The sequence below is a fragment of the Pomacea canaliculata genome, linkage group LG2 (assembly GCF_003073045.1).
Source record: "Pomacea canaliculata isolate SZHN2017 linkage group LG2, ASM307304v1, whole genome shotgun sequence".
Taxonomy (NCBI): domain Eukaryota; kingdom Metazoa; phylum Mollusca; class Gastropoda; order Architaenioglossa; family Ampullariidae; genus Pomacea; species Pomacea canaliculata.
This window is the reverse complement of record NC_037591.1, coordinates 6,477,344-6,503,356: the sequence shown is the minus strand read 5'-3', so window position 1 is coordinate 6,503,356 and position 26,013 is coordinate 6,477,344. Positions and strand designations below refer to the sequence as shown.

The window sequence follows — 26,013 nt, the reverse complement described above, 5'->3', positions numbered from 1 at the left end:
GTTAACAGGATAACTCCTTCAACCAACACAATTGATCAATTCATTAAGCTCCCTTTTGCCCGCCGAGATAGTATCAATATTTGATGAACCCTTGCGCGCCGTAGAGCGAGAAACGGAAATCAAGTGATCGCTGGGAGGCGAGAAATCTGAGGGAGGAGAGACGACTGCAGGTTAGTGTATGTGGCTGTTGTCTGGTGAACACGGAGGCTGGCATCAGATGGTCTTGATCATGTAGGTTATAACTAATTTTATAACTGTCATCGGTAGATATGACAGACTTTAAGGTACTCTAAAACCGGTAGATGACTGAGAGGAAGGGAGTTAACTGATGCATATCTTCAAATTCAGTGGGACATGTTTCTTTATATTAGCAGGACAACACAATTTATTATTAAACTATGTGAGACCCAGGGACTATAAGATGATGCACCTAATTAAAAATGTCTCAGCTTCCAAAATAAATATTGAAAGTTATTTGTTAGGAATTGGTTTCAAACATTAGACAATAACATTAACATACAAGAAAGAAATAAAGAACGATAAGAATAAAGGGAAATAATTGTTTACGAAAGAATATTATCTTAATTTACATTTTTGAAAATGGCATACGCGCATCAATTTTTTTTTTTCAAAGAATGCTCACACCTGACTTTTTTTATTAAAAAAAGTATACTATCACCTAATAAGTTCTAGTTTCATTAGGCTAGTCTCAACTTCTACAATGCACAGCAGTAAAAGACAGAGAGAACTTTTTTTCATTTAGTTAGTTTGTTAGTTAATTTTTGTTCATTTATTTTGTTATTTTTATTTATTCTGTTTTTATTTTATTTTTTATTTTATTTATTATTATTTTTTTTATTTATTTATTTTCTTTTTCTTTTTTTTAATTTTTTTTTTATTTTTTTTATTTATTTATTTATTTTATTTATTTTTTTTTTTTTTGCTTAAGCAAGCACACTTCCTGCAGCAAAAGTACTATATTTCCTCCGGGTTTTTTCCTCCGGCTCGTCTTCATCACGGCCATGGTAAACATCAAGGGAGGTTTACAAGTTGGCAGCGTGCAGCCAGAATGGCACTCCATGACAACGACGACATCTTCCTGCCGTTCGTACCTACCATTGATCGGCCGGGGGCCCGAAAATGTCAGAACACCATCGACATCGCGACAGTCGATGTGCAAAATGTCGCGAGCTCAGGTAACAAAACATCCAGTGTGCGCGTGCGCCTGTATTGTCTGTCTGGCTACGTTTACGCACACGACTACTGATTTTTATTCACGGCAGACAGGAGAGTAGGCAGCAGAGGGGAAGAAACTTTTGCAGCGGAAAATGTATCCCGGGCCACGGTATTGTTTTTCGTGTTTTCTCAAGGAATGCGAAAAGAAAAAAACAATTACCGACATCTAAGGCAGTGTGACATGGAATCCAATAAACTCGGTGGAAGATGTTTGTTGGGGGAGAGGGGAGAGGAGGGGAGGAAGAGGTTGTTGGTGGTGTAACGGGTGGATGGGTCATTTTACTGACTTTCTCCTTTTTTCCCTTTTCCTCGGCAAACTCATAAAGACTACAGAAGAGACATATTCATGGTGGATCCTTTGCAGGCAATGGATTATATAAAACTAAGTCAGTACTACTACTACTGACAGAAATAAATAAAGTGTGATGATTACTCAGCGCGGGTCAACATGGGTGTGTGATCTTTAGGCTTTGTTGACACTTCTTGGGCAGGTCGCTTTCTCTTTCTCTTTTCTTTTGATACAATGAAGTCTGCTTGTGTTGTAGCTTTTGTCTTGAATGAATGCAAATAAATATCAAGTAGCCTGTTAGTTTTAAGGCAAATAACTATCAAGTAGCCTGTTTATTTTAATACAAGGATAAACTAAAAAGCGCGACTCGAAGGTGTGTGTGTGTGTTTTGGAAAGAAGGAGGGTGGGTTAATGGAGTTTAACGAGGAAATACGATTGGACTGGAGTTAGAATGATGATGAAAGACGGAAAAGGAATACACAAGGAAGAAAGTTCAGGAGAGGATAATAGAGTGTAGATGTTGTGTAAAGAAAGAGAGAATCAGTTCTTTCAACATGGCTCATCGTTCGACTTTTTTTTCAGTTCCACATTTCTCCCCCCTTTCTCTCTCTCACACAGAGGTCGGGGTAGCAGATGATCGTTGTTGCTTGACGGTGATCAAAGGGTCAGACTATCTCCTCTCTAAAGCCTCAGGCCCCAAACAGAGTACCCCCTACCCACCCTGTCTCCCTTACTCCACCCTAACCCCTTGACACCCTGTGGTCCTGTGAAGCCATGCGAGTCGCTGCCAACACAAACCGAGTGTCTGCTCACCATGGACCACTCTCAGACTAAGAAACAATACTGACTAACGAAGTGCTGTGGGTGCCGGTGGGCCTGCGGCTGCAAACAAATCGGGATGAAGTTTGTTTTTGACCATCCTCCAACTGGAAACATTCACTTGAGGGAACGGGCTCTTCGAAAAGATTTAACAAGTTTAGTTTTTATTTTACAACAGAGAAAAGGGAAGAGTTCAAAAAGAAGAACAAAAAAAAAAAATAAAAACCCACAAAGAAATAGAAGAACAAAAACAAGGTGGACAGCTTTTTAAACCTGGCAGTTCATTTTTCAAGATTACTATTAGTTTCCGACAAGGAACATGTGTATACACTGAAGTCAAACCTTCGCTAAACAATGTTAATAATAACAACATTAATAAAGCATTCAACTGTTTTGAAGTTTATGAAAGAAGCAAGGTTGTTGCTCTACTAAATCAAGTTCTTTCCAGTGTTGGACATCCTACGTTGACTTATTTGTTCATTATTGCGGAAAGGTTTGGCCTGGCAAAGAAATCCAATGACAAATACAAACTGAGCTGCGAAGCATGAAGTTTTAATAGTAAATGTTTGGGGGGAGGGTAGTATTCACAGGGTATGACAGAGTGCTTTATTGTTCTTTTTAACCAGGGTTTCCTGTAGTTTCCTACATTGTCAGGGCATCCATAAATTACCTACCTGAGTTACCCGAATTAACTACTTTTAAAATAAATAAACACCTAGAAATTAATCATTTTCTGGAACATCAATGGAACATTCCTTTGTTGGAAAACGAGCATCGATTAACTTTTAATGTCTCGTAAAGGACAATGTAAACAAGATGTTAAAAATTAATAAACATGTCAAGAAAAGAGTTGAACTTGAGAATCCAAACATTATATATATAGAGAGAAAGGCAAGCATGGATTTGCGCATATACCAATGAGTCTCTCTCTCACACACACACACACAAACACCACTAACACTTTTTCCACTCAAAAACTCTTCGGTTAAAAAAGGTTTTTAACGTTCACCAGTGAAAAGAAACATCGAAGCACAACATCCTACCCCCATCTCCCCCCGACACTTTGATCTCCAGACCATGGGCCTACCCGATGCCACGGGGGTCAGGACGGGTATTTAAGCACCCGGGACTGGCTTCGATAAAGATTGCAATCAGCAAAATTCGCCTGGACTGCAGCATTGTCGACTGCGCATGCGTGCTTCCCGGTCCCTCGGTCGTCTTTTCATTTCCAATTCAATTCTGCGCTTTAGAACTCATCTGATTTTATATGTAGTCCATTTAACCAGTCCTCGAGTGTTAAAAACCTCCGTCTTTTGTATTTGCCTCTTTGACACGCGAAAAGATCTTTTCTTTCTTCTCTGAGAGCAAGCTGGGCTTGTCCGCCTTCAAGCGTACTGTCTATGGCAGTTGGTACAGTCTTTGCTGGTGCTGTAGGGGTGCGTGAGCGTGGATCACCACCCCTGTCATCACCCGTGATAGATCAACGGTACGAAGGAATTTTGCGCCCGTTTGCACGAGAAATTCAGGTAATGTCTCAAGCATGTTCGAATAACCCCCCCCCCCCATCCAAAAAAAAAAAAAAAAGTTGAAGGTGCTGTCGGCTTAGATATACAAATATGCAATTCGGAAAGGTCTTCTGTTTGAGTGAGGGTAACCATACCTCATCCTTGCGCTTTTTTTTTTCCTATGTAAAAGTCTTAAAACATGAACGCACACATGAATAATATCTATCTTCTTGTCCTACCCATTACAACCACAACCACAACCCCGCTATCACTCACTTTCCTACCACGACTACGACCGAGGTAAACAGCAAGTCCACACAAGTAAGGATAAAGGAGCCTTTGGACTCAAGGGATGTTGGTAGCATGTGATTAAAATAGTGGAAACCTTCTCAAGAGAGGGTTGTGGATGGTGCCAGCGACCTCCCAGGAAGGTAGTTGGTAACCACGACAACTAAAACACACACCAACGACTACCGCAGCCATATTTACCTGTCTCCGTTTGGTCCAGACTAAAAGATCGGTTGCCAAGAGGAATCTGTGATCGAGCGCCAAGGAAAGATAACACTATGTTCCAGGAAGAGATAATCAGGGAAAATCTAATGCGACAAGAAGAGAGGGGTAATGCTGTTTAGAAAGGAACGGAGTGGATAAAGTAAGAAAAAACAAGATGGTAGGATCCGTCCGGATCCCTGTTTCTTTTCTTTTGTCTGTAGAACCTGTGCGTGTTATTTAGCAGGAATTTCAATTCAACTATTTTTTCCTAACTTCCTTTCGTGATGTACACTATCTAAACAAATTTAAAATGCTGCCATTGTTATATTTTGTTTTGAAAACAAGATGGTTTGTCTCTAGGGCAACGAGAGAGAGATGGTTAAAAACACCAAAGAACAAAATTAAAAAAATAAATAAAAAGAGAGTAAAAAAGGAAAAAAATGTCCTCGTCCAGTACATGTTTTATCTCCGCTGCCGTCCCTTTTTTCAAACCATCACCTTCCCAGCGAAAAACACAGGTCTTCCTGACGTAACAAGGTACTGGAAATTTGACAAGGTGGTTATCAAGGATCAGACACTTTGGATCGGACCTGCCCCGGTTGTGATCACAGGCCTTTTGCCAGCCGACACGTTCAGCCGTATCGACCAGGCAGAAAATAACAGAAAATAATGTTTAATTTGCTTTATTCCAGTTATTATTCCCGGGTGCTACAATTTAGGTAAAAAAAGAATCAATCGCCCTTTTCTGGACCTATTTTTCGTTAATGAAAGATTTGGTAAGCATGGACTCGTTTGTCGTCGTCCTAAGTGCGATGTCTTGTCAAATAAATTAACCGGTGAACGTTAAAACCACCTAATCAGACACTATTATGAAATTTTAAGCTTGGGCGTCGAAGAAAATTGGGTGTAATCAAGGCAAATTTTGCTGTTGACAAAACTAATACTTTACCGCAATCAACGCTGGGTAAATGCCGCTCTGACAGGAAGAAAATGACTCCTTTCCTCAAATTGGTCAATTTTAGTCTTGTATATAAGTGGCCCTGGCCCAGAGAGCTGCCCTTCGCCACTCCTGGCACTGGCCAGGAGGACACAGCTCACCTGAGCGTCGGCGCCTGAACGCGGACCGGTGAAAAGGTTAGCGCAGGTCCTGGCGGCCTCTGGCCCCTGGCAGTCGTGTGTACACAGGGGTTCGTTTCTCACCTGCAAATAGCACTAAATGCTTGCAGTCTGGATACTCTGCCACGCAAGGTGTACCTTAGTAGTTTCTCTTCTGAAAAATGTCAATTCGGAATTCTGCGGAAATAAATATGTGCCTTCAAGAATTTTTTTTTTTTTTTTCGAGATTGTGGATTTAAAACACGTGACAGCTGGCTTCTTGGAAATTATTGGATTAAAAATCGCGAAGTTGTTGCTGGATCACCCTCGAGAAAAGTGTGGAAAACTGCAGAAGCAGAAAGGAAAAGAATTATATTGCCTCTTTTGGAATTATAACCTAGAAGTGAAGGTATTCTAAGGAGTTTTCAGATTCCAGACGGAGTGCGATTCAAGATGGAAGTTCTATCTCTTTGCTTCATGAAACATTCTGAGGGTTACCTGCTACTGTTCGGATGAAGGAGCACCTACTTCATTACTTTTTAATTTTTAACTTAAATACTAAAAAAAGTGTCTACATTTTGGAAATATGAAATTCTAAATTCGGTTCGTTCTATGAATCACGGCATAAAAGTGATTTCACACTGGAGAAGTATCCTTCCTTGAGTTATGGGAACAAAAAGTGTGAGGACGACCAACATGAATAAACAGAAGTGAACATTCAGTATGGATTTCAATATGAATGTGAAAGCCGGACATGAAGCCACCGTTGAGTTGAAAATCCTACCAGTTCGAGTAATTATTCTACTAACTGTAGTGGGAAAAAAATTAAATCCCGAATGTTATTCAAAGCGGAGAATAACTATGGAGTGTCTGTCTTTTGTGACTTACTGTCATCAAACGTAAGTTGTTTGAAGTATTCAGATGACATCTTTAAACGGGAAGAAATCTGATATGATATCAGTTTATATCGGGTGTGATTTTTTTCTTTTAGTTTTTCGCAATGACTATCGCATTCTCCGGGGTTCTGAGGTAAAACTCACAGATATTTATTTATTCGCTTGATTACCCACTTACTCAAGTGTATTTAAACAGTTTTAATTGCAGCATTAGAATCTCTGCATATTTTCTCTTTCTTGGTCAGATTAAAAAATGATAGTCTTTGTTTTATTTATTTGCTTTTGTTCTTCAATGCTGGGCGAATGATAGACACAGGTTTTTGTGAGCACTTTTGTTTGCTGTGCACGTGTAGTTTATTTTTTAATAATTTTATTTTGAGTTTTTGATGCATGGGAGTTTATCGCTGGAATACGGATTTATTGTTTATTGTGTATTTTTATATTTCTTTTGCATGTGCGTTCCTACTGTGATTATTTAAAAAGGTGTTGTGATATGTGTCCTGCGCATATTTATGACTACCTATACAGTTAAATATTTATTATTTGTGTGGACAAAGGTCTCCTACAACTGTTGATTGGAATAAAGTTCCGATATAACTGCCAAGCATTCAGGGTTCTGAGCCTCATCAGAACTCATGGTTTATTTCAGAAAACAATATATTCCGCCATAGTATATCTCTTAATCTACATGTTTATCTGATGTTTATGGTCTATTACAAATTTTTCTTCTCAAAAGAATGATGTGGAACAAGACAGGGGAAGACCAACTCTTAGTTGATGGATGTGAAAAGTAGATTAGCAGACAGAATTTTTCGCCTTGGACGATGTCCATATGGTCGCGGTAGTCGTGTACTTTGCAAACGGGTGGAGATAAACCTCGCTCTATCTCTCGCTCCCTCGCTCGCCGCCGCGACTTCCTACAGTTACGCCCCCCTACCCCTCCCACATCAGACGTTATTGTGCTCGCGTCAACAGCTGAATGTATCGTCTGCCAAACACGCCTCCTCAGCACAGAGTTCTCCTCACTTCCACGTCCACCAGACCTAACTATACACTGGCAAGAAACTGTAGGCAGGATACACAGAAGGATAAGAACACGAGCAAGAAGACAACAAAACCACAATTAGGCCAAGAAGCCGAGAAATAAATCACAAAATTATTTTTTCCAAACTTAGCTATTTGGTTTTTTTATTATTAATAAGAATATACTTGCTGATTTCTGTCTTTAGAAACCAGTATTGACTACGTATTGTAATTAATTGAAATGACTTTACTTTTAAATTATTTGACATAACCGAAATTTTTATTCGAAATGAATCTAATTTAAATTAAGTGAAATTGATGTAATTTTCAGTAAATTAAGAAGCATTTGTAAATTCTTAGAACCCCGTTTTCATTGCTTAGAGATTTAACAAATATGTTATAGTCATCATCTATTCGTTCTGATTGAAAACTGATTATTTCGTTTTTCGGCTTCTTATCAGTCAGCGGGGAATTATAAATACAGTTTTGTAGAAATCTCACTGGCGTTTCACTTGAACTGCATTTCAGTTTGCATGTAATAAGAAACTTTTCTTCAAGGAGAAATAAAAATGGAAAATCAAGTTTATGGCGCCCAATACTACCTAACTTGCTTGGTCTTCCATTGCTTCCGAGTTAGTTCAGGAGGATGGCTACTGATATTACAACGAGGTGGAACTTTAAAAAAAAAAGTGTAAACGAACGTGCAAAATAAAGCGAATGAAGAGGTAAACGACTGGCGTGTGGGAAGGATGGAACGGCTACAAATAGACAGACAAGCATACAAATGGAGGTTGGAGACATAGTGAGCGAGGAATAGAGACCAGGTTACAGGAAACAGAAAATAAGTCTCCAACTCTGACACCGCGCGCTGTAGCAGGTCAGAGGGCGCCACAATAAACTCTGACCCACAACCAGTTGTGTTCGCTGTCAATGGAGGGCGATGCTGGACACGCTGCAGCTGGCCACCGTCGGTACCGATGCGGGTGGAGACAGCCTGACGCCGGCCAGACGCGGGTACGAGCCCCCTACCCCTTCCTTCACCTCGACCAGAAGGAGAAGTTGGGGAGGGGGCGGAGATGAAGCGCGCGCGGCTCGCGCTCGTCACTGGAGCGCCATCTGCGGTGTTGTCCACGCCATCGTTATTGACACCCGAGCCTCCTTCGGGTGTCTTGATTTTGACCTCTCCCCCACCCCACTGGCTACTTTATTTATTTGCTTCCTCTTGATATACTCCAGCAAAAATCTGACCTATGTACCATACTGTTCTTCCGTCCAGCTACTCCTTGGTGAGAGGTATCTACCCCGCAGGTTTGACTTACCCTGTAAGAAAGCCGTCACTAAAATCGATTAGCCCCAATCTGGACATAATCACTGAGGACTGAGGAAGTATTAATATTTTTCCCCATGGTCGCGACATTGTAAGCTACATTGATATTCTTTACATCGACTTTTAAAATAATCCACTTCCATGCTTTTTTGCGGTCATCGAACCAGAAACGTTCGTTAACGAAACCTCCGATGGACATACATTTATTCTATGGTCATTCCCTTCACTACTGTCACCACCCTATACACCTCTACCCTGACTTAAACTTCCCATAATCCTTGGTGGGGGTCAGCGAAAGCAAAGAAACAGGTTGGCGGGTGCGGGTGCTCAGCTCTGCTCCAACCTCTTGTCGAGCGAACCAAGACACTGATATACGAGAGAAATCTGGTAGACAGGTTTCCTCGGGTACCAGGCTTGGAAGCCTTATTTAGTGTCTGCGTGTACACACCCTTTGTAGGCCACTAGGTGTGAGGAGAAGGGAGGAGAGAAACAAAGGGGGGAGCAGGGGGTTCCCAGATGGCATGCAAGAGGAAGTGTATCCAATAAAACTACGAAGGACACAAAGCGGAGACAAGTATCTGTGTGAACTGTTAGACGAGGACAAACTTACTATCTCGCTCTCGCCCTTTCTCGCGTGAAAGCGGTGTCAAGGGTGTGACGAACAGAAAAATAGGACGAAGGAAACCTAATCCGTCCTTTATTCTTGTGCTAAATAGGACCTTTACTGCGGGACACATCTCTTGCTAGTTCGACTTGAACCTTTGTTACATTGGTGGGGAAACGGGGTGTGTGTGGGTGTGTAGAAAGTAATGAACGAAAAAATCAAAGATTGCAAAATAGGATTTGTTAAATAATTCAATTCAAGGATAATTTACTAAATTGTGTATTAGAATGCATTTGTACATATATTCTTGTTTTTACCTATTGCTAATACTTTTTATATATATTTTATTGTCACTGTCAATGTCCCAAGATCCAGACCTATTTACACTCAGCGAACCCCACCTGCCACCCCTCCACCCGTTGTCCCCCCGTCTCTCCCTCGCCGGATTTCACCCGACTCCTCAGTACAAGCTCAAGTTTAGTTCATCCATACCTTCTATGCCCTCGGTGGATTTCGGAAGTTTCTTCCAAGCTAAGTATCCGGCTTAGGGCCAGAGACAAGAAATGCAGGTGCCAGCTACGAGATATCCCATTAAATGGATGCGTGGCGTGCGCACCCGCCAATGGTACATGCCCCCCTGAAGGCATTAAACGATAGAGTTAACTGCCGCTGGTTCAGTAAACATGGAAATGCACACCCTCGAGGCTCCGGAGACTTAGGCAGCTTAGGTTATTGTTGGGAGATGACAGAGAGACACGAGTATTTTGTAGGAGAGGAAGAAGGGACGGGCAAGAGTAGGGGAGGAGAGAGAAAGATAGGGTACAATTAATGAACTAGCATTACCAATGTCTGACAACATTACACCTACCGGATTACATTAGAAACCTTGTCTTACACGCGTCCACATGCGTCGTGGATGAAAAGAAAAGGGAGATAACTGTAAACAAAACGATTTTAAATGACCAACTCTAGTTTGAATCGAATAATGTTTTAATTATTATTAGTTTTTGCGTTAATCCGTTGATGATCGCTTGTAACTCTTAGGTCATTCATTACATCGATCTGACACTGCTCTGTCTGTCTGTCTGTCTCTCTCAGAGACTTGGGAGGCGTCACGTGATCCTGCCAGGCGTGTAGAGTTTTTTCAGGGTTTTCGCGAACAATACGAAGAATTTGGACTCTTGTTTCATAGAGCGCTGCCTTTCCCTCTTTGAGCAACCTGACTCTTCCATCCAGGCTTGGCCCTGGCTCAAGGGATTACAATGTCATTTTGTGGCCCCTGTGGGACTCGTTCGTTAGCAGTGACAAGTTTAGACTTTCGTCCGGCGAGCGCCACGTATACCGTATCGCATCTGGCTCACGAGCGGCGTCCTCCTGATCTTGCAGTCGGGTATTGGGGGACACTTTGTCCTACGGGTAACACCGATATACCTTCTAGTCTTGTCCTCAAAGGCCAGCTGAACAGCAGGAAATCTCGTACAAAGTAAAATTAGCTCGCGTGAACTGACAGCCATCACACCCCACCTCAACCCAGCTCTTTGTCCTCTCTTACTATTATTGTTACCGATATTAATGATATTTTCTTTAAGATAGTAAAATATTATGGAAAAGCATTATTTTATGCGCAGTAAACAATTTTGATGCTCTGGTTTTTGTTTGTTTGTTTGGTTTGTTTGTTTGTTTTATTTTTTTTCTGGCATCAATGTCTTCAATATATATCTAATTTACATTCGCAAATTAAGATGTGTTAGTCTTGTGTCTGTAATCATATATCGAGAAATCACGCGAGAATATATTTCCCGTCATTCTAAATTGGTCTTAGCCAGGTGTTCCAAGTTTTCCGTTTATTTATCAGTTTCCCCAGAACCAAGAGTCACCGAGTGCAGGCTGCTGCCATGGGTGGGTCACACTGGGTGTTGTGAGGAGGACGGCACAGCCTCCCTACTTTCGTCTGCTTTAATTGCTGTTTTGTAACTGATCCTCCAGGAGGGTACGTTAGGGGCTTGTATCCCGGGTGGAGGAGTTAAAGCAGAGACGAACGTATACGCACCGTGCACTTAATACTGGGTTAGGTCTGACACCGCAACAAAATAGAGGTAAACAATATGTGAATGTCCAGCAAAACTCCTGTAAACAATTCCTCATATAAACGAAGAGCTGTGGTCATTGCACAATTGTTTTATTTATTTCCAGATTAAATAAATAAAAGACACGCTACAAGCTGTAAGTAACAGTATCCTTACTGCAATGACTTTAATGTAACATAAAAATGTCCTGGGAATTACTCTACGGCTTCTTTCATTTGCAAGTTAATGGGTTGATGTACCTACAAGGGGTTCATTTTCAAGTGGTGAAAGATTAGCATGGGTCTAAAAAGCCTCTCTAGTTTTTTTCACACAGTTTTCGGTCTGGCTCGCTCGGCAAACCCTCATCACACATCAAGACTCACCTGGGTCTGGGTGAGTCCGAGGGACGCCGCCAGCTCCGCGCGCTCGGGAAGAGCCAGGTACTGCGTCCTCTGGAAGCGTCTGTTCAGCTGCTGGAGTTGGAGACTGGAGTATATGGTCCGCGGTTTTCGCATCTTTTTCCCCTTGCCATTGATTCTAAGCTGCTCCTCCACTTGACTTTTGTCTGCAACAAACAACAGTTATTTGTATTGAGAGTCGTCTGGCGAATCCTTAGTCACAACACGAATCTCATCTTATCTCTTCTCCACCCACCCAACGGGCGGATATACTAGACGGATTTCCTGAATGCATTTATGCAAAATTTGTACCCAATGGGAAAAAAAAATTTTCGTTAAAATCCGATAACGTTTTATTCCCTCTCTTCTCGTTGAAGCTCACAAGATAGTAAGTAGAGAGCTATAATGTTCCCCACCTTCACAGGGGACCAAAGGAAACCATAAAGAACGCGCCCATCCAGCCAACTTGTCAAATACAATATCCGGTTTGGATAGAGTAGTCAGCAGAAGCTATAGGGTGCGGAGAAAGGAATTTAAGGGGAAAGGGGCGGGGAGGATGTTACCCGGGGTAGTACGACTTGTGGGGCAAGAAGACGAGGGCCAGCAAAAAAACAGGGTACACGAAGTCTAGAAACACCGAGCTTGTTTACAGGGTTCTGGGCAGCACGGTGGTCAGTAAACTCAGAATTTTTATGTGTAAACATGGTCATTCACAGTCTTGACCACAGTGCCAGGTTTCTCTTCCACGGATATTCAGCCTGGGAACCAGTCTGGAGACTTTGCCGACCCAGCGTGTCAATATATCTTTTGATCGCCGCGCACGTGGGTTGAGATTGCTCGCGCGTGCATGCGATTGTTTTGGCTATAAACTGTGACTGGAATGTCGATAAAAATGATTGACTTTCTCTCGCTGTTTGCGGAACCGTTTTTGCCTTATCGTGAACAGAAATAATAGAAATGAGGCAGGCTAGAGTAGGAACTGCTCGGTCCTATGTGTTGATTGAAATACTTAGGTAGAGTCAATGACTCATGCATAATTAAATAAATGTAAATATACCAGTATAATAAATAATCAAAAAAGATTTCTCATGGAATCTAATGCAACTGAAGTGTGGCAAGAGAAAAAAGAAAAAAACTGAGAAAAGGGACAACAATAACAGCGACGAATAGAAGAAAATATTTTAAACCGTAGTAGTGAAATGGAAAAAGAAAACCTGGGTTAAGAAAAAAAAGGAAATCCCCTGTTCAAACAGTCTGTTTACATGTCACTGAGAACAACAATCAACGCTAACATGACCGTACACATAATACAGCGATTGAAACACCATCCAGGAGTATCAGAGAAAGCCGCCATGGAGAGAAAGAGGATAAGAGAGAGAGAGTGAGGGATTCAAGTACAAAGCATGGAAGCGATTGTGAAGCAAACGATTAGCGAGGACTGAATAGAGGCTAGTGAGAGGAAGAGACAGAAGGACTTTAATGAAGTCGATGGCTGGAAGAGTGCGATGCTCTCTCAATGACGGGGGAATGGCAGCAGGAAGCAGCAATAATACTTCTCACACGACGAGGACTTTCAACACGACATGGCGGCTGGGGGCATCAGACAGGCCGGCAACTCTCCTCCACCAACTCCTCATTGTCAACGAGCCGATGCGGCAGTGCGCCATCCTTTAAAACAACTCTTGACCTTGGTCCCTTTCAACTTGTTGTTCAGAGAGAGAGAATGAGAGAGGCTGTATTCGTTCCAAAGACGATGAACCACAGCCGTTGGACTTGTCCGTGCCAAGTTAGAAAGTTTCCTAGATTCGTGCAACGCTTTTGACTTCACGAGATATCTTCACGTCGACGAAGCTCGTGTCAGGAGAAAGGTTTGGAGGGTAGAGCATACAAAATCTTATTTTAGAGAAAAAAAGGACAAACAATCCTGGGTGTGTCGTGTCCAAAGACGTCTCAGAAGCCAGCTACAATAACTTTCGAATCCTTACTAGGAAACTTTACGAAGTGGAGTGGATAAGAAAAAAACAGCATGAGTATTCACGTGTCAAGATCTCTCCCTCATAAAACTCGACCCACTGAAGCGGATACCGCAGTCTAGAAGTTTACAAGTTTTACAAGTGAGTGTGGAGAGTTGGGGTGTTCCATGCTGAGAGCTCGTCTCATTAGCCCATCCACTGCGGTCGGCGCAGACGGCTGAAGGCCTGGAAATCTCGTCGGACAGGCGTTAATCCCGTGTGACGCGCCAGCCGCTTGGCGAGATATCACCATGAAAAGCCTGGTGCCTTGATCCACGTTAATTACTCTGTCAGATCAACAATAACCGAGCAGCTCCTGGCTACCGTGAAACTGGTGATGAACGAGAAGTAAAGGTTGTGGTGGGGATCTTCTTTTTCGTGGCGTTGGAAGACCCTGATAATGTCGGCTGGCCATCCTTGGCAGACTTTTGTTTGTTTGGTTTGTTTTTTGTTCGGTTTTTTGTTTGTTTGTTTGTTGGATTTTTTTTTTGTTGTTGGTTTATTTTGTTTTGTTTTTTACAATAGTAATTCGGATTCACTGGCCTTAGTAGTCGGGCACCGCACGGGTGCGAAACGTTAACTGTATGCTCCTTCATGAGTGTATTTATAAGCTATACAAAACAAGTTTATCATTATTATTATTATTTATTCAATGTCTGCTAGAAGCAGGTGCAGGTGTATGACTATCAAATCATAATATGCTTATGAAAAGAAAAACTAAATAAGAATAGGAGCCTGCAAAAAGAACCCTAACCCATTACAATCTTCGTAATCAATTTGTCTCTTCATATCATCACATAATGTTATGCTGACACTCACGGGTGCTTTTAATTCATTATTGCTTTTTCCATTGCCTTTGTTTCTTGACCCGCAAACAACACCAAATCTTCTTAGTCTGATTTTGTTTTGGAACATTCGAGGATTGGCGCACAGCTGCAAGGTTGCTCACTGAGCTGGAACAGGGTAACGAAATGAAACTGTTGACGCTGTGTGGTAATCACTCAAGCATAAACAAACAAAAGCAAAGCAAACAAAAGCAAAAAATGCTGATGTCGTATCGTAGAAGCCAATTTGTTCACTAACAAACCCATTTTACTCATGTGACATGGCTTTCAGCACTTAAAACTAACATCTAAACCCAGTAAAGTGGGCAAAGGTGATATTTCCGAGACAGGGACTGCCATGCCCTTCGTTCTTTTTCCGAGAGAGTTTTAGTATTTGAGTTACTGTAAAACCCTTGATCTGCGAAAAAAAATCCTTTGAAGCAGAATAATGAAACACAAACCTATCAATATATACTCTTTCTCCCATTTTTTATGATCCCAACACAGCTTTTGTTATCTCTCGCTGTAGTGGACTTTAAAAAAAGTTTTGTCTTTTGTATCCCCAACCATGTCCATTCAGTTTTGTCTGAAAACATCAGTGAGTCAATGAGAACCCCAGTGCTTGGGAAGACTAGGAAGTGGCGAAACACTGGTCGGTGTCGACAATCATTCGATACTGTTTTGCGAGAACTCTCCCGCGGCGGAGGCGGAGAAAGTGTTCTCCATTTCAAACAGCTTGCCAGGCACAATGCCCGCGACAAAGCCGTACGCGCCTTGTTTATTCAACGGTGTCTCTTACAAAGCAATTCAATTTTAAGAGGTGCGGCGAAAGGTTCAATTGGTTTCTAAGAGATGCTTTCAGCTCGAGGTCAATTAATTTTGTTTCGCTGACACGGTCGAGGTAATGTGTTTTTTGGTACAGCAGGGGCAGACTATCGCTGACTCATTCACTCATGCGCTCAGTCTGCTGCCTGCTGCCTGCCTTGTGACCCTTTCTCTCACCTTCTCTCTTTCACATGAGCAAACACACACACATGCACATTCTCGGGAATACAAAGAGTTCTGAGATTATCTTAAGGACAGAAATATTGAAAACACAAGTCTAAACCAATAAAAATACAAACGGTCATCATTTTGTGTCCTTTGCAACTCATTTGCTCTCTTTCTATTGAATTCAGTCCTAACATCAAAAATCCACATTCAGAGTCGTATAAATGGACATCTCGACAAAGAAGAAATGAGAGAGACCCCGCTACAGGAGGAAAAAGGGAGGTAGGGGACAAAAAGCAAGGAAGTTCCAAGCCAATTATCGATGTGTTGACAGCTGACAGCTCTACAAGACTGAGGACTCGTGTGTCTGAGGCGTCAACGAGCACGCAGCGAGGAGAAAAAATCGGCAGCTACCCGGGGTAGGTTCGCGTAAAGCTGTTGGCACCCTGTCTGTCCTCGACTGCGCTGGCAGCTGCCCTGCAGGGGGGATGTCAAAGTAGCTCTTTAGCTGCGAAGTTAAAAATAAAAAGCGTCTCTCTGACAAGTGAGTACCTGTTGACGCTTTCCTTCAAGATGTCTTCTCGAATGCAGCGAGAACGCCCCTAAAGGTATAAGGGGAGCCATTGTTGAAGGGTGTGTGTGCGCATGCTTACAGATGCACTTATAAACATATCTCTGAGGTGGAGGAAGAGGTAGAGGTTAAGAAGAAAAGCTTTTCTACATGGCGAGATATGATAACCAACCCGTCCACCGAAGATCGTGGACATGCGTCATCGGGAGTAGGATTGAGTTCGGGTAATCTCTTCCAGTGACCAGAAATATAAACAATATTACTTTATGAGCTATTTAGACCGGAAATAAGTCACCAGTTATCTCTACTGATGATAACGACAGACCCTCCGCTGCAACTAAGAACATACAAAACTACTACTGTAAACACAATTAAAATATTTTCTTTCAGGTACCTTACCTACCGACATTATATAAGTGCAAAAGATCGTAGAGATAAGCCGTTGTACATATAAAAAAACTTTCCTAAAATAATGTACGGGTTTCAGGATTCTCTTGTAAACTTCAGGTGAAGCACAGCACCTTTCCTGCAATAACTTTCGCAAAATGTTCGAGCTTGGTCGAGGGAATATCTACAAAACCTTTGTCGCAAATCTTACACTGACGTCAAGTGGAAATAATTGCTCTCTCTCTTTCTCTGCCTTCCAACCTTTTTTCTCGCTGTCATGCCCCATTTCTCTGGAAGTGTCACTTCTGATTTGCTTATCCACGTGGAGAGTGACAATGTACAAACTGGCACAAACGAGAACAGTACAAAGTCCCCAAGTGTACGACAAATGAGTGAAAGAAAGGTCTTGTAATGAAATTTTGTCAACATTGTATCCAGCATCAGACTGTGTACCCCTCAGTTGGGGTCGGTGTCGACTTTCGAGAAGCTGAGCGCTTATCAACCCAGGAAGTTAATTAACCCTCTTCATGAGTTAGGAGACGCTTGTGGTCTCGTCAGCCTGAGGTCAACACGGGTGAGGAGGAGGGGAGGACCTTGCAGTTAATGAATTGTCTTGTTGTCCAAATCGGAAGAGCGATAAGAATTGTGACTTCAGAAAATAATCCTAATCGAAGACATATAGTGGCAGACAATAATATTTAAGGAAAAAAAATAAACATAACAAAGGGGACGGCTGGAAACAAAACATTTCTTCATCTTGGTTTTACAGTCACATTGTTTTTGTTTGCTTACTTCTAAGATAATAACTCGCAAATTCATTTCCAAGGGAAACAAAATATATTTGAAAAAGAAAATGTGTTGCTTATGCTGTAAAGAAAATAATAAAATGAGGGTAAATCTTGATGAGGATTTAAAGATACTGTGTTATACGAATAATAACTACAAAAATATTAGTTCTCTGTTCGACATCTCTTATGAGACAGAGTCAGTGGAATGTAAAACACTCCTAACATTTTTATGGGTGGTGTTTTCCCTATAATTAACACTAACCATGGCAGACAAATTAATTAACATTGTTTAACGGTGAGACACTCATTGCCATGTTGTACTATTGTTACTATTATTATTCAGACGACACTTTAAATAAAATATTCCAGGTCGTGTACACCTGTCCATAGTCCACTCTCATTACTGTACTACTGTACAACTCAGTTTTTGCTATACTAGTTTGTACATTTATATAAGAACTGTACAGTTGCATTTTATGTTTAAACTAGACAACTGCAGCCCGATTTTTTTTTCAGAATCCGAATTGTCTTTCTGTAGGTTTTCTGCATCGGACAATAGTTATGTTCAAACCCTCAATAATGTACCTGCTGAACAGAATCATTCAGGTACCGTTACAGAGACGGGTAGAGGGGTAGAAGATGGGTAGATGTTCTTTATGAAGGAGCTGGGCTGAGGTGGGGTAGACTGGGTGTTACGGCTTTGTGTGTGCGCTCTGTCGATTGACTCCACACCTGAGTCGAGACGACGAGGAGACTGCGAGTTTCTGTGAGTGCTTTTATCGACAGTTTGCACGCTTGGATCTCACCGTCTGCACACCAAAGCTGGAACACGTGCAGCCTGAAAGGCGGTCACAAAAAAAAAAAAATAAAAAAAAAATCACATTGATTTTGATGTTGCAGCCGCCACCCCGTGTTCAAGCAAGGGTACACATGTTTGTGTACTCGATGTGTGCGGTTCGAGAAGAATTTTTAGCCAAGAAACAATGTGTCCTGTTAGAATATTCTAGAGACAAAAATTGAAGAATTTTATAAGAACATATTTATAATGTGTTATTAAACATTGTAGTAATGGCTTGGTTGATTTTTCTGTTTTGCTTGGTTTTTGTTATCGATTAAGGAAATGTTTTCATGGAGACGGAAAATTAAATGTCAGTAGAAGGAACGTGCGATTCCAGACTTTGACGAAGAAGTGGATTTCTCCTTGGCTTAGGTATTTCTTAAATGTTTCGAACTAATCGAGACAAGTGGTAAACATGTGAGGATTCTAGTCCTGCAAATTATGGGAACAGCCTTTCTACAGAAATGATATACCTTACTTCAAGACATTCATGCCAGCCTGTCAAAGACATAAACAAGCAGACGTCATATCGTATAAAACAAGAGCAACAAACAAGGAAGAGAGAAGGTAAACATCAGGTGTGGAAAGTAAACAAGGACCCAATATCAACAACCTTTCTGATGTTACAGCACGTCTTCCCACACCTTTCTACCTTGGATAGTTTACTACCCAGTGTGTGGCTCGAGCTACCCACCCGTCGGACACTGTTACAACATCATTACCCGTTTCGCGATCACTAGTGTCTACATGCCTACCTCGCTGTAACCGTCAACACTGTCTTCAAGACTTCAACTGACACTTAGGTGTTACTCATCCAATCAGGTACCCCTATCCCAAAACTCTCCAACCTCTTCTAATGTAACCCCTTCACACTAATCCCATTAATTTTGCTTGGGACGGGGGAGGTGGAAGCGAGTTGGGGGAGGCATTTATGACACTTACTATACAGTTGATAAATGTTTTCATTTAAAATTGAAGTGTTTAGCAATCTTTTTACAACTACTTTGGTTGGTCAAGATCAGAATAAACTATTCCTAAGTTAACGGAAGAGAAGTTAATGAGCTAAATTAACAAACATTAATGAATGGCAGTCTTCTTCGCTTGACCTATCAGCAGGTAAAGTAGGTTTTAGCCGGCAAGTCTTTCACCTGTGTACGACACGCCTCAGTGAACACCCTGCATACAAAAGAACAAGAAGTTGGCCGACTTCATGATTCTTCAGTCAATAGAAAGCTGGTTAACACTGGTAATGAATATCGAAGTGTCTCGTCTTCAGCGAGATTTCACTCTTGAGCTACATACTAAGAAAAATAGTGCCAGCAGGGAGGTCGGGGGCAGAATTTTGCTTTCTTTTTGAAGATTATTGCTAGAGAAAGCAGTTCAAACAGAACTTGGCATGGTGCGGCAGCAGGAGGGAGAGACAGGCCAGGGTTTCTGCTCTTGTTTTGAGGGGCGGGTACCACACACTCTTGTCTTGTGTTGACGTGGCAGATGTTAAAGTTTCATGGCCTTTGCCGCCTCCTCCTGTTCCTACAACCCCCAGCATCGGCGAGGAGGCCGCCTTTCAACAGAAGGACTCACAACATGAAGAATGGCCATGCCTTTCTGTACAGGAGAGCTTGAAGAAGGGATTTGTGCTGGGAGGAAAGGAAAAAGGTAGTATACGGAACAGAGCCAGAGCCATGATGAAGGAAAGAGCGAGAAAGGGAGAGTTGCCAGGACAGGACTCAAAGGAAATCAAAGGACTGCATGTGCATGGAGATGCACGTCATTCAGGCCCTCGCCATTGCCCGCACATGCATGCACGCATACTTGGCACACATGCAACAGAAACATTTGTCAAACAAATCAAAGGATACTTCATGGGCTGTTGCGGACAAAAGCAAACACATTATATTGCGAAATTAGGTAAAGGTTGATTGAAAGCATGATGGCAATCACATGGACCGAGATAGAGAAAGAAAGAGAGGAACGATTGAGAGTGGGAGGTGGGAGAAGGCAGGCAGGCGAACAGACAGACATATATTGCCAGAGTAAAGAAAGGACTAGAGAAAAAAGGGGGAAGCTGAGATGTGAATCAGTGAAGTGCAAAAACCATCAGCTGCGTGAATTCAATCCCATAGGAATTTTTTTTTTAATTACTATGTATCAATGAGACATGAAAGTAGCCAAGCATGTCACAACACAAGATGTACCTGGGCATCGGGAGGTGTAAGCAGCAAAGAACGTATCATGAACGGAAGGGTAGATCGGAGGGTAATAGTCCCGTTGAGAGCGGTCAGCCCCGAGAGGGTACTGAAAACTTTTTCCCAGCAGCTCCCCATCTCGCTGCCCTCCTGATGTCACTCCCAGGGGGTTGGGCAGTCGGGGGCCCGGCGGCAGCAGCATAGCTGGCGGTCCTGCAGCACCGTTGTCTTCCACGCAACGAGAAGCAGGCGACATGGCCTCTCGTTTGAAGTCGGCGTCCAGAAAGTGGGGGGCCGAGGGGTGCGTCTTGGCGGCGGACTCGGCCGCGCTCTCGTCCTTCACAGCCCAGCTGTGCGACATACTGTCTAACCCAGCGCCCATCAGCTTCTCGTCATACCCTGAGCTGTTGTTGTTTGACGGCGGCGGTGGTGGTGGAGGTGGTGGTGGTGGAGGCTGAGGTAGAGATTCAAACACTGATGCGTTATCACTGTCCCATCTGAGAGGTGGTCCCGACGGGTCCCGATCGTCGACAGGTAAGTTCCACGAAGCCTGTCGGAGTTTTTCTGACAAGGTCCTCAGTGCAGGTTTCGCTTCACCCGGGGTACCTGCCACGGTGAGTGTCTCGTTTGCAAAAGTCAATATCCAATTCCTTATTTCAAGATCTTCCACACTGATAGCATTGCTCTGACTGACAAGAAAGCCTACCTTGACCTAGAAAAGCCACCACGTTAGGATACTCAGATATCTAACAGTATTACTTTTTTCGCGGTTGGGTGAGCATATTTTTTTCTAATCTTTCCGAGGATTGTAAAAATCAGAGTTGACTATCCCATAACACCTAGCCAGAATCTCTCACCCCCATCATTTCTCTTTCCCCCCACCAACTTCCCCGACTCTGATTTAAAAAAAAAAATTAATAATCGCTCTGTCCAACACTATAGTCTATCATCTGATTAAAAGTTTTACTCGGGGAATCCTATGGAAGAAAAACACTAAATAGTTTTACAGACACCATAACTAAATTTTATGGACAATTTTGGGAGACAACCCTTCGGACATTATTAATACTCATTGTCTGGATTTTATTTTCTAGTTTCCCACCCAACCTACAACATCTCTAAGCCCCACACACCCGACACACCTTTCCCCTGCACAGCAACAGGTGTATGGACAAGTTGTAGCAAATGAAATTATGGTTAGGTGTGTTTCTTAAATCTGATCACTAACGAAGCCACTAAACACAGTTGTCAACAGTCCCACTACCCCACCATCTTCCCTGCCAGAGCCATCCTCTTTGTATCGGAGGTAATAATTGATGTAATTATTACAAGAGGAAGTACACCATGTGCGGCAATCAATAATTAGCAATAATCTTAGTCTCTACCACCAGGAAGTTGCTAGTGTTAGCGGGATGAAATTTTCTGGCAAAAGCGTTGACGACTTTAACAATATTTTAATTTATTTAGAAAGATAAATAAAAATTGGGGAAATGGTAAAAGATTAAAAATGCTGACCCGTATTTAATGAAATTTATTTCACCGTAAAAATATATCGCAGTAAGGGGTATCTCTACGTATCTTTGTCGGCTCAAACCTCCGAGGTGGGGAGCCTTTTAACAATGTTTCATACCCCAATCTGTTTGTCAGATCCACCAGTCCAACACCTACACATGTCCCTGCCGCTCGGGTGGGGGTGGGTGGGAGGAACAAAATGTAAGGAGATACAATGAATGTGTTCGTGGTCTGTGAAGCTCGTTACGGGAGGTGTGTATATCAGTACCCTAGTCGGGGACAGGGTATGCTACAGGTTGTCAGAAACATCTGCATTGCAAATTACCTACAGGTGCAACTGTGACAAAGTGGACAGGTGGGAGACACTGGCACAAGAGGCAGGAACAGCGGCAAGAAAAAAAAAATCTTGTAATGATCGGGCCTTTTGTTGTTCTTTTTTGTTCTCTGACATTGCGATTGTTAAGAAATTTATTTTCTCGGGTCTTCTCTTCTTAATAAAAACATGAACAATTTTATTTATAGTCTACAATTCGAGTTCACTTATTTCTAAGACAAAAAAAAAAAAAATTAAGATTTTGTTGGTGCTTTTCTTATTTTTGCTATTAAAAAATTATTTTCGCGAATGCTTCTCTCGCACGACCAGCCCTCATTTTTTATTTATTCATCCTTTCTCCAGTCATTCAACATTCGACTCTGGAAAATAAAATATATTCCGTAAAGACATCACTGAATTATTTATTTATAAAGTAATTTGATTTTTAAAAATGCTGCTCTATTTTCTAGAAAAGGTGACACTAAAGATCCACTAAAATGTGAACAAAGGAGCACTTTCGAGTATTTTGAGTAGTTTAGTTCCTGACCAGATTAAATCGATATTTTATTATTATTCATTTTAATTGCGCACTCAATTTTCTGTTTTAAATTCACATTTCTAAAGATGACATCTTTTTTAAACCGTTAGTTTTTTGTGCGCGAATGTTTTATTTGTTTCTTTATTTAATTTAAACAGTGTATAATATTTTTTATGCAAAGTTTTGCATCTGCTATAGTTTTCAATTTGCACGCACTCTCTCCTGTATCTCAGCTTGATAATGCCATGTTTGCTAGCTACTAATTTAATTTGAGCGCTTCCAAAGTATTGTATTTCATAGATAATTTAAGATTAAATATATTTATGATAGGCAGAACCAAACTAACCGCGAATGTATACACAATGACAGCGATAATAACATTGGCGATCTCCTCAAGAATTATTATTTTTTCTAACCTGAAGGGTTGACCGAGAAGGAAATCGGGGATGTACTATCTTTAATTTTATTCTTATATTTTGACATGATGGTTTATCTTACTGTTACACTTGACAACACACAGACACACGTACGCACACATATGCACACCCGCACACAGAACCGAGGATTCCTGACACATGACAAAACACTCATATCCCTACGACAGGCGGGTGGATGGCGTGACCTCTCTTGACTACCCGATACACACATACTACATCAGGAAAGGACCACTAGTCACACCACCCATAGAGGGTTAAAACCTGAACAGTTGAACCGTGACAAACATAGCAGTAAGTGGTTAACATTTCAGATAGAAGGGTGGACCCAGCAGGCTATGTACCAGGACCTAGGATTCTGGGTGGATCGCTACACGATAGTTACTAGCAGGCACAGGGTTAATTAATTGATAAAATTACAGTGTTGCTCATTTCGGCTTACCATCTCTTGGTGGCGATGGAGTCTGGTACGGCGACATAGGAAAATGTGTCGGAGGGCATTATATCCGGGTGGGCCCATGGAATTCATCGCAGCAAACGGGTAGCCAAGGTGGCCCCTGCCGTGTTGGGGAGCAGAAAACACACTTTCGTGCTGGTGATGCTGCGTCGGATACCCTGCCCGAATGGACGGGTAGGCCGGGTGCGCCATGCCGGGTGGGATCTGTTGTTGCTGCAGCTCCATGAAGGCCGACTTGCCGACCATCTCTTGCTCCAGCCCGTCCATGGCTACCCAACGAGTGTCGCGCGCTGTGCTTGGTCAGGCGAGCGCGACCGGGTGGACGAACCACCCGTGATCAGACGAGGAGAAGAGAGCAGGTGGATAGTTTGTCCCAGTTCTCGACGACAACGGATGGTGAAGAGAAGAAGACACCGGCGAGGAAGCAGACGACAGGTCAAAAGTGCCGTCGACTATGGCACGCGGCAGACGACGACGACGACACGTCGCTAGCTCAGGCGACGGGCGCCGCAAATGGCTCTGTAGGGTTGCCGTCCTTAGATTTTGACCCTCTGTGGACCGAGGTTCTTGGGACGTGGCAACCGCTCAAAAACCTACAAAAGTCAGGACAACACATCAGAGAACAATCAAAACAACAACAAATAACAACAAACGTATCTATAACCATCATCCTCTTGCTATCAACAGCTGCCTTGTCCTTACAGCTAACATCTGCTTTCTCCTGTCTCAAAACATTGTTCACGTAGCTCAAGTTGTGTAGTCGCGTTCACTATCAAGATAGCATCTCTACTAAAACAAAACTTTAGCCGGAGACAAGACAGGCGAGTGTCAACTCCGCATCCAAGGCAAAAGCTGTTGTCTCCAAAAAAAAAAAAAAAAAAAACAGAAGCGGAAAGCACATGCCTGCCTGATCGATCAAAAATTCATCATCATCTCTCGCTAGAATTACTTCCAGCACTAATCAGCACTCACACACGCTCGCCCGCGACACCTGTCGAAACAGGTAGGCAACTCTACTAACCCGCAAATTTGCTGTCAACAGAAGACCCGGGAGAAAATCGGTTCGTTCGTCTGTGCGTCCGTGGGGTTGCAGTGTGCTTGTCTGTCCTTGATTAGGGGTAATTTTCAGATAATATAAGCCTGCTCACTCAACGCACACTGTGCACACACTTAGTTCTCGACTCCTGGGCTAACTACCACTTAAATCAGTAATAGCCGCCCAAAATATACACACCACTCGTCGTTCGGCGTCATTGGCTCCGCCCACCCAGGCATGCTGAGAATTTGATTGGTTGGTGGCTGGCCGAGAGGGAGGGCTTAGCGTCGCCACGCGAGAACTCTCTCTGTGTCGCGCTCGCTCGCGTTCAAGTCTCCACAAAGAAAAAGACGAGATTTCACTCACGTGCTGTGTTGTTGCAGGCGGAGACAGCTCGCTGCTGCTTCTGAAAACACTGACAACTGACTGATCGGCTTTCGGATCCTCATCCTCCAACCGGTAGACGGCGACTATCGGGTGCGAGCGGCTGGGAGAGGTTTTGACATGCATGGAGCACTCAGGAGTTGCCTTTCTAGCAGACGCAGACGCTGACTGAAATCGAATTCGTCTCGAAATTTCTTTCTTTTCTTTTTTTTCTTTCTTTCTTTCTTTCTTTTTTTTTTTTTTTCTGTTTGTGTGAAAAGCTGGATCTGGATGTGGATAGTGCTAGTTGACAAGAGGACAGAGAACTGTCGTCTGCCGTAAATTTATTCTACGTTTGTTCATTTAAAACTTTCACACACACACACACGCACATTACTGTACACAAATGGAAGCCCCCAACCACCCCGACACATATATACATCACAAAACACTTTCAGAAACAATGTAAACACAGACATTGTCTATATAATATTGTAAACATAGACATTGTTCTCCATTGACACACACGAACTTATGACAGCGACAGCTACTCACCAAAGGATTCCTTCCCTCGTTAAGAAGTTACAATTTTCTTCCTTCTTTCTGATATTAATCTGTAAGAGTACACAGTCTTTCGTAGGGCCAGAGAATTGCGAGATATGGCGAGATTTGGAGGTATTATCATCAAGGTCTTCCCTTCTGACCTTTGCCCTCACAGGCGACATTGCTCAGAGACTGATGTCAGGCTTTGTGTAGTTTCCAGCTCATGTTTGTGTGAAAACTTGTGCAGAAGACATTTTTCAGGAAAAGAAAAATTACTTTACTAAGGTGTGTGAGCAAATTACCCCATTGCAACTTCCGATTGTATCACCTTTGATATCTTTAATCCACTGTTGACATGGATAGATATAGAGTGAAAGGACATCAAGATTCAAATTTTCGCTATTGTGTCCGTGACCTCAGGTCACACCTGGCATCGCAATCATCGTTTGATTGACGAAGTCTGCGACTGTG

General features: G+C 42.4%; 1 protein-coding gene across 1 annotated transcript in view; it reads right to left on the bottom strand.

Annotated features, from left to right (window-relative positions):
• The window catches only part of LOC112557455 (homeobox protein Dlx6a-like), a 32,062-nt gene extending 6,402 nt beyond the window's left edge, over positions 1-25,660 (bottom strand). Inside the window, 4 exon segments of the mRNA XM_025227322.1 lie at positions 11,736-11,917; positions 23,586-23,633; positions 23,636-24,193; positions 25,003-25,660. Coding sequence (XP_025083107.1) covers positions 11,736-11,917; positions 23,586-23,633; positions 23,636-23,867 — 462 coding nt within the window. The 5' untranslated portion in view covers positions 23,868-24,193; positions 25,003-25,660.
• Positions 25,661-26,013: the final 353 nt, after the last annotated feature.